Source organism: Engraulis encrasicolus, chromosome 5 (assembly GCF_034702125.1).
Source record: "Engraulis encrasicolus isolate BLACKSEA-1 chromosome 5, IST_EnEncr_1.0, whole genome shotgun sequence".
Classification (NCBI taxonomy): domain Eukaryota; kingdom Metazoa; phylum Chordata; class Actinopteri; order Clupeiformes; family Engraulidae; genus Engraulis; species Engraulis encrasicolus.
Genome location: NC_085861.1, coordinates 43,374,578 through 43,383,977, shown reverse-complemented (window position 1 = coordinate 43,383,977; position 9,400 = coordinate 43,374,578). Strand labels below are relative to the sequence as shown.

The 9,400-nt window shown below is 44.5% G+C and overlaps 1 protein-coding gene across 1 annotated transcript in view; it reads right to left on the bottom strand.

Annotated features, from left to right (window-relative positions):
• Positions 1-257: 257 nt before the first annotated feature.
• Positions 258-9,400, bottom strand: part of thsd7ab (thrombospondin, type I, domain containing 7Ab) — a 196,096-nt gene continuing 186,953 nt past the window's right edge. The window contains exons 27-30 of the mRNA XM_063199502.1: positions 8,547-8,629; positions 6,139-6,352; positions 3,607-3,694; positions 258-400 (exon numbers count right to left, since the gene is read on the bottom strand). Coding sequence (XP_063055572.1) covers positions 310-400; positions 3,607-3,694; positions 6,139-6,352; positions 8,547-8,629 — 476 coding nt within the window. The 3' untranslated portion in view covers positions 258-309. The remainder of the gene's footprint in view (positions 401-3,606; positions 3,695-6,138; positions 6,353-8,546; positions 8,630-9,400) is intronic.

Genomic DNA, 9,400 nt, shown 5'->3' with positions numbered 1-9,400 from the left:
TGAAGGCTGTTGCATACAATAACAAAATATTTAGGAACAAAATGAACGGAAAAAAGGAGGAGTTCGGGGGTGGTTGGGTATGAAAGTTTCCTGCTCAGCATGTCCATCATCTTCTTCATCACCGTGGAGACATCATAGAAACTTTACTCATTTCTCTGTTTCGCTTGTCCACCATGTTAGTTCCAGAAGCTCGGGAAAGGGAAAGCCAAAGCGTGGCTCTGATTGTGGCTAATATACAGAAGGTCATTCGTGGATGTATTAGCTAATTAGAGTTTGAGCGAAGCCAGGTGGCGGCCCGTCCATGGAATTTTACATGTCGGCGTCTCCGTCATAGGCCAGAGTTAAAGGCTTCAGTCTGTTGTTGTTGCTTTGTCTTCTCTGGGGCTTCTTTGGCTTTTTACTGTGGAGAAAAGATCAAATGAAAGCGTTTACTAGCAGCGAAGAGTACACCTACTTTGTGGTATGCCACAAAGCTGGGGTGCATTTCTCGAAAGCATAGTTGTTAGCGGTTAGCAACTTTGGTAGTTGCCAATGGGGAATTGCATTGCAACCAACAAAGTAGCTACCGTAGTTAGCAGCTACGCTGTCGAGAAATGCACCCCTGGTTAAGTGACAAACCTGGCTAAGTGAACCTACAGGAAGTGGTAAACCTGCTAATAGATAGCCTACAGGTGTCATTTAGTTAAGAATATGAGGACCCCATGCTCTTCTAATAGATGATTTGCTACCATCTGAAGGTGATTAACCTGGTTTACTACTGGTTTACACCCTTGAACTCAGTGGTTTACTGTATTTACTCTTCATGTGGAATGGCTACTCTTGTTGGCTTTTCTTTTAATTTTCTCTTTCATTTATGATTGTGCTTTGTTTTGGTGTCCTCTTCTTTCCTGTCTATTTCTGTCCTATCTTCTTTTCTGTCTATATTTGGACCTTGGTTTGACTGCTTTGTTTAAAAAAGGCTCAATAAAGATGCATTGGTGGATCTAGATACTTGTGCAACCATGGGGTGCATTTCTCAGAACTGTAGTTGTTAGCTGGTCAGCAACTTGGCTAGTGCCAATGGGAAACTGCATAGAAAACGGCAAAGTAGCCAACATAGTTAGCAACTATGGTTTCGAGAAATGCACCCCTGGTCTGAAATTTAGGGTTTGGTCTGAAAATGACTGACTATGGCCCTGCAACCTAGCATCTGGCACCACCAGTTTTAATGGCTCATAATGGAGAAATTTCCTTTTTTCCTTATCTTGTACTTGTCAATAATGTGGTGCGTGCAAACACCCAGACAAAAAAAATACTGTTGCTGTAACAGCAGAGACCTTCTACCGTATTTTCTCGAAATTAGCAACACAAACAGTGACAAATGTGGTAGGCGATGAAGGATGAAAACATAACTGATGTGTAAAAATGAAATTAGATGTGCGGTGATGAATGTGATAGGGGCGGCCTAACCACTCAAAATTCAAATTCCTTTACATAAAACAGCCACTAGGGGGCAGTATTGCAGCATACAGGTATCACAGCTCTCTACCTGAGCTGCATCACATCCATGTGCAGCTTCGCTAACCTCCAGTGGAGAGGGGATTACCTAAAGTCGATCCCTTTTCTTTTTCATTTAAAAAAGGTGTTGCCGCGAGCGTCGGATATGATAATTCCCTTTTCTGATCTCCTGCTCAGACAAATGAGTCATGTTAATCCTCGGCTCAAATTGTACATGTCTAATACCCTCGAGTGGCACACCAGCCATTTCATCTCACGCCGTCGTCTCTCGGTGGAGTGGAGTTTCAGGGGGCATGGCAACGATACAGCGAAATTATGGGCTTGTCAGTGATGATGGGCGACGAGCGGATTCAAATTTTAGGAGATATGTATTGATGTTCAGAGCTATACATACTGTAGGCTCTTCTGGAAGATATAGAGGGGCTACAATATCATATCCGTTGGATAACATGGGCTAAAGGCAGGTGGGGAACGGCAAAGGTGACAGTTGGGGGGCAAAGGAGGCCCAGAATAATGATTATGTATAAGGTGGGCTCATTTTGTCCCGGGCCCAGCAAAAGCTGTCAACGGCCCTGGCAAAAGAAAAAAAACAGGCCCATAAAACTCAATGTGTAAACCTTAGAAAAAAAACCCTAAGAAGTGCTGGTAGACTGGTTTTCACACAGTCTACGAAATGCAGCCAGGCTACATACCACACAGTTGGGCAACGGCAAGTCAGAGACTCAGCAGCTCAGCTAAGTAAAGGAACGGTCTGACTGTTGCATAAAACAGCACGTCGGTCTACCTCAGTGTTGGATGTGTTAGATGTCGAAGGTAATTGGGCCCCTACTGATGTGGCGTCAGACTGAAATGAGACGGAGGGAAATCAGAGCACCTTTTGCCTCTCAGTGTGACAGTACACAGCGTGACAAGTCACAGTCGGCTCTGATTATACAGCAGCTAATTTCAGCTCAGCAGGGCCGCTGACATCTTTGGTCGGGCCCGGGGCAAAGTCATTTGAAAGGGCCCCCAATCCAATACATACAAAGTAATGAGGACCAAATTTTGGGCCCCCTATCTCCCTGGGCTCGGGACAACTAACCCCTTTGCCCCCCCTCTGTCGGCTTCCCTGCACCTCAGCACCCGTTATAGCTGCTTAGATCAACACTTCCACCAACACTGCAGTTTTCACGGGAAGAAAACAACTGTTGTCATGCGTTCAAATTGACACCATACTGGTACTGTGACAATAGTCAACGCTATGTGTGAAGGTTTACAACCCATGGGCTTACAACCCATTCTATTTTAGCAAGTAACACCTAGTCATTGTGAGTTCTTCAGTGATTGCAGAGGAGTTAACAGAAAAACAGACGCATCACTATTTGCTCAGCGTTTCAGCACAAACATCTGCAATAACTATTACAAAGAAAGCCCAAAGGGCTCTACCCTCACCTGCAACAGCAGACGAACAGTGATTGGCTGAGCGGGCCATGTGTCACTGACACGGGAGGCATGGATTGGTTACTTGAGGGGAGAGGGGTGGGTCACATAAGGCAGGGCAAGGTTGGCACACTGCCACCAGTGAGAGGATGGTTGAAGGGCGGGCTGGCTTGCAGGCTGGCTGGCTGGCTGGCTGGCCAGGTAGGTAGATGGGGTGGGTTGTTTTTTTTTTGCAGGGCTTAAGTGGCAGTCTCGCCCGGGTGTTGGCACTCTGGGCACGTGTAAGTCAGCTCATGTGCATTCTCGCCCATCCACACCACCGTGCCGTTGGCAGGGATGGGCTCCTCCTCCAGGGCACGGCGAAGGTAGAAGCAGTAACTACTGCTCCACAGCCGATGGATGGGGGGATGGATGGATGGATGGATGCAAACGGATGACAGAAAGAGTGGAAGAGTGGAAGATCAAAGGAAAAGGAAAAAAATAACAAAATAGAAAGAATGAATCAATGAATTAAAAAAAAAACTGAAAAAAGTAAGATTGGGAACAAACAAATGAAATGATATGAATGAATGATAACAAAATTAACAAAAAAAACAATGATTTTAATGGCTGACGCTGAAAACACAGTAGTGACGATGAAAACATATGATGATAGGACCAAGTGCATGGGGCAGTGTGTGTGCCACTCACCAAGCTAGGTAGATCATAGAGAAGATGAAGATGAGGAGCACCAGGACCCCGGCCGCAACGCCGTACACCCACGTCTTCAATTTGCCATCTGGAACGCAGAAAGATTGAGTTGAGCATCAAAGCTTCAAATGATGTATTTTTTTTAAAGTCTGTCTGGATTACTTGTTTATGCTTTCTTTTGCTATATAAATGAACCTTGACAAGTGTAGAAAACTCCAGTTAAACATCAAACCTGCTTTTGAAAGCCTGAATTACTCGTTTATGCTTTTTTTTTTTACTATGTAAATTAACCTTGACAAGTGTAGAAAAATCCAATTAAACATCACATTTTCTGGAGGATGTATTTTTAAGTATGAGTTGTACTTGTTTGAACTTTTTTGGAATATTTCAATTGCCAAAAACAGTTGGCAGCAAGTGAAAAATGGCAAATCAACATCATTTAATCAACACATAATTCTTAAATCAATTGATATTTCTTTCAGTTTGTCTATCTTATCTGCCTGTCTACTTCTTCTCTCTATATTGGTTTACGTAATTCTACCTGTCTTTCTCCCCAAACCAACCTGCACTTTAGAGGTGCTCCGATCACCATTTTTTGGCCCGATCACCGATACCGATCACCAAAAATCTTTATCTGCCGATCCGATCACAGAAATTATTTCCTATTTTTTTAATAGCCTATTAATTATCCTTATTGAATAGGCTACCATTTCTGCCCATAAACCAATCAATCTTAATTAGCACATGTCGCTTTCACAATGTAGGCCTATTATTATTATTATTATTATTATTATTATTATTATTATTATTATTATTATTATTATTATCTTTCAGGTCTTTCAAACTAGTGTTGGTAATATAGCTTACAAGTAAGTCTACAGTATTAATCAATTTATAAGTTATTGCATATAATTACTAAACTATTTAAGATTGAATTCAAACTGAAACATTACTTCAAATAGTCTTCTACATACGAGAAAAAACCCTGTCGCTTTAAATGAGCAGCCTCGTGAGGAGAGCCCCTCCCCTCTCTGTCACAGTCCACAGTTGCAGTGCTCCGCTGCCGTTCTGAATCTGAGCTCTTCCTTCTCCCCTCATCTGTCGCCGTTTGGCGTTTCAGCGACTATCAAACTACCGGTAGTCGACTGACTGTCAATTACAACTTTGAAAAGAATTACGTTGACATGTTTGTGCGGACAACGTGAAGTTGTCGCGTGCTGACCGAGGCAACTACCGGTACTCCGGTTATAACGTAAAATGGCTAACTGGCGATCGCAAATTACATTGTAACTGAAACACTTGAGATTCTAAACAAGAAAAAAAAACTTCACTTGAAAGAACAGGCAACACGCACAACACAGCGTGTCTGCGAGGAAAGCTCTTCCTCTGTAACACTGTCATAGATTGTAGAATTCCCTGCACAGACTCATTGAGTTTCACCGTCCACTCCCTCTGTTGCTGTTTGGTGTTGCAGCGACTACAAACTAATAAACTGGCTGTCAATTAGGCTACAACTTTAAAAACAATACCGTTGATGTTTGTTTTGGAAACGTTTAGTTGTTGCGTGCTGACTGACAACTTCCATAGGCCTACAGGCTGTAACTCAAAATAGCGAACATGGCAAGACTGACACGTCATTCGCAAATTACAAGCGTCATGTAGGCTAGTTCTAAACGGCGCATGGATCGGAAAATCAGATCATTGTTGGTGCAGATATGATTATAAATGGTGAAAATGAAGGAGGGAATTCCGAAAAGTTATAGACAAGCAAAGATGTCTTCTTTTGGTGCAGCAGCTGTGCAGAGCCAGCACCTAGGCATGCAGCGCCAGGTGTAAAGGCAAAATGGTTGCGTGAGGAGTTTAATATCTCTGGATCGGTTTTTTGATCGGCATGTTTTTCCGATCACCGATCAGGCTATTTTTGGCCATTATCGGCCGATCTTGATCGGCTGCCGAGCAATCGGAGCACCTCTACTGCACTTACAGAAAAAATAGATAGTTGGGTCGATGCAAAAAAATGAACCGAGATTTTTTTGTTTACACAACTTCAAACTTAAAACGAAAAATGCTGTAAAGAAAAACATTCATTGATGCCTCTGCATTCATTGAGACTTCTAAGTTCCGTAAAAATAAGAAGCACTAAGTGCATTTACCGCATTGATCCTTTTATCACACTGTGTCTGTGTGTGTGTGTGTCTCGCAAAAACCTGGCCTAACGTGGTCTCTCTCTGTCTCTGTCTCCGTCTCTGTCTCTCTCTCTCTCTCTCTCTCTCTCTCTCTCTCTCTCTCTCTCTCTCTCTCTCTGTATGTGTTTGCGCCAAAGTGACCTGGGCCAAAGGTGTGTGTGTGTGTGTGTGTGTGTGTGTGTGTGTGTGTGTGTGTGTGTGTGTGTGTGTGTGTGTGTGTGTGTGTGTGTGTGTGTGTGAGTGAGTGAGTGAGTGAGTGAGTGAGTGAGTGAGAGAGAGAGAGAGAGAGAGAGAGAGAGAGAGAGAGAGTCTGAGTCTGTGTCTCCATATATGTGTACAATCTGACCTGGTCCAAAGGGCTGGAGGTACCAGGTGCGTCCGCTGCGTCCTGGCTGGGCGGTGGTGGGCTGTGTGGGGTTGCTGCTGAGGCTGGTCTTCAGGTCGGCATCCTTGTTGCTGGCCGTGGGGATCTCCAGCACGGGGATGAGGGCACACTGGTCCAGCAGGCCCTCTGACGTCAGCATCTCCGTGTAGCCCTCCTCGCACATGCACAGGCCCGCCTGCAGGGGGCAGTGCATACATGCATACACACCAGTGCTTTACACTAACTTTTTCGCTTACCAGCCATTTTGGCTAGTGGTTTTCGTGACTCACTAGCCATTGGGCCTTTTCACTAGCCATAATTTTCGTAACCATCATAGCAGCTTTAATGAATTATATATTAGGCTGTAATAATGTAATGTAGGATAATATAACATAATATAACATAAAATAATATAATATAATATAATATAATATAATATAATATAATATAATATAATATAGGGCCTAATAACTAGAATTGTTGTTAACTGGTCCATGCATGCATGCATGCAATAAGAACAGATTAACTCATCTCAGGAATGGCATAGCCGTGCAGAAACACCAAGCACAGTGTTGTGTGGAAGGGCACAAATGTAAGCTACATGAGATCAAAATATTTCCGTCTTTGATCTGAAGGGCACTTTCGATGCGCAAAGTAGATAGTGCAAAGTCATTGCCAAGCTTCGCATGTCCTCGGTCATGGATGTGGAATAACACGTCTTCTGGAATATTTTCTCATATAAGTAGGCTATCTACTAGAAGGCACACACATATGCGGCCGGTAACTACAGAAGGAGCGACGACTTCCTTTCATTCCGTTTAATATTGAGTTGTTTAAAATATAAATGGACGCAAAGCAAGATGGGCACATGCGAAGGGACATGGGACATGATTTTGTACTGTCTGGAAGGCTACTACTGCGCGTTGTTTAAGCCCCGTTTGACAGTCGGGAACAACGGCACAAGAAACATGGAGGCATATTAAGGTATGAAGACATACAGGCAAACCAGAACATGATTTAAACCGAACATTATTAATGCCGCATGTGTCCTTGTCTTATCACTGCGCTAATTAGTCTCAAGACTTTCTCAAGACTGAGGTGTTCTCCTCTCGCCTTGGTCATTTTAATGTCCACTACTAGGTCTACTATGCATTGTACTAATGACAGATCCCAAAACAGGTCAGTTGAGATGAACTTCGCTACTTTATTTTCACGTGAAGGTTTTCAGTAACATTTCCAAACGCGCGCTGATGTGCCTGTAGCTCGCTGCTGCCACTCATATTCGCAAGACTAGCTCTATCTGCAGATTCCTCTCCTGCGTGAGACACAGGTGACACGTGACACAGATGCTTCATGGGTATTGTAGGCTCGCGAAATCGCATTGCATTGCGTTTGTAGCAAAGACGGTCCGAGGAAAAAAACTACAAAATGCGGTGCCTCATCATTTAGAATAGTGACGGACCCGCCAGAATGGCTAGTGAACCTTCGGTATCTACTAGCCAACGCCGACTTTCACCCGCATTTGGCTACCTGGCGTGTGTTAGTGTTAAGCCCTGATACACACATGAGTTACATTCCAGTACATTACACTGCATTTGACAAACGCTTTATAACCAAAGCGACGTACAAATGAGGACATAATCATAGCCAATATCACTAGCAGATACAAGTGCACAGGGAAAATACAGAACAACAAGTGCAGATGCATGCACAAGACACACACACACTGAATGATCACCAATTGCAAAACAACAGTTAATGTATAGATGCAGTGTATTGTAATCACACATGCACATATGCACGCATGTATGCACGCATGTATGCATGCATACGCACACGCACACGCATACGCATACGCATACGCACACGCACACGCACACACGCGCTCGCACACACACACACACACATACGCACACGCACACACGCGCTCGCACACACACACACACACACGTAATGTCCCGAATGATCAACAATTGAGAATCGACAGATAATGCATTTCTCCTATTTGTGAGTAGAAGCGGCACTACTTTGTGCTTAACTGCCAACAATCTTTGACATTTCCTGAATGAGTCAGGTGATTTGGAATGACTGCCACGACTGACTTTCAAAAGGGATGGACATGCTTGGGCACTCAAGGTACATCTACTCATTAAAATAACAAATTAAGCACAAGCCTACCATCAGTCCCATTGTCTAATATAGCATTCCTCATATTCAACTTCAAACAGGTCACGACAGAGCAGTACATCTTCCAAAACTGTTGTTGCTAAGCGGCAGCTTAACTCTCACTCCCGTGTTGCGCTGGTTGATTACCTCCGTCATACTTACCTGTGCCCTGCAAGCACCTTTGTGTGGCTTTGTGTCTGCTAGACTCGTGGCTTTAGGCTTACCTCAGAGCAGAAGGACTTTGGCTTGTCGCACGGCGGGTTGCAGAGCTGGTCGGATCCAGGTGGGGGCAGTGGAGGACAGCCTCCTAGGGGGTGGAGAAGAGAGCGTGTGGGTCACATATTTACACACATGGACAGACAGACAGACACACAGACACGCACACACATACACGCGCACACACACACGCACACACACATACACACACACACACACACACATGCACACATGCACGCACGCACGCACGCACGCACGCACGCACGCACGCACGCACGCACGCACGCACGCACGCACACACTTTTTGATCCATGGAGGGCAGTGCAGGGCAGGCTCCTGGTGGGAGGGTGTAGGGGGGATAAGAGAGTGTGTGGTTCGGTCACCACAGGTTAAGTTCAGGGAAAAGGAGCTTGACTGTTGTTACTGGCAACACTGAGAAATCCTATCTCCGCCAGACCCAAAGATATGTTAACAAATTAGGCTGGAAGTCCAGACCAGCTGTGCTTGTTACAAGATGTACTCTGTGCTCTAAAATATATTTGGTTCTCAGCCTTTTTTTCTGTCTGTCCATCTGACTAGCATTTGTCCAGTTTTGATTTGTTGATGATTCACTGATATTCAGTGCAAAAGTAATGGTTACCAAGTCATGACCCGTGACCAAGTGTTACCAATTGTACAACCTGTATCAATAATGTTAAGTGGGGCTGTTGACAACCTAAGCCAGACCCGGGACACAGTAATCCTAAAAAAGGCCCTTCCACCCAAGACATACATGTACAATATAATGGGGACCCAGTTCTGGGCCCACTATCTCCCTGGGCCCGAAACAACTGACCCTTCCCCCCACCCCCCCCCTTCCGGC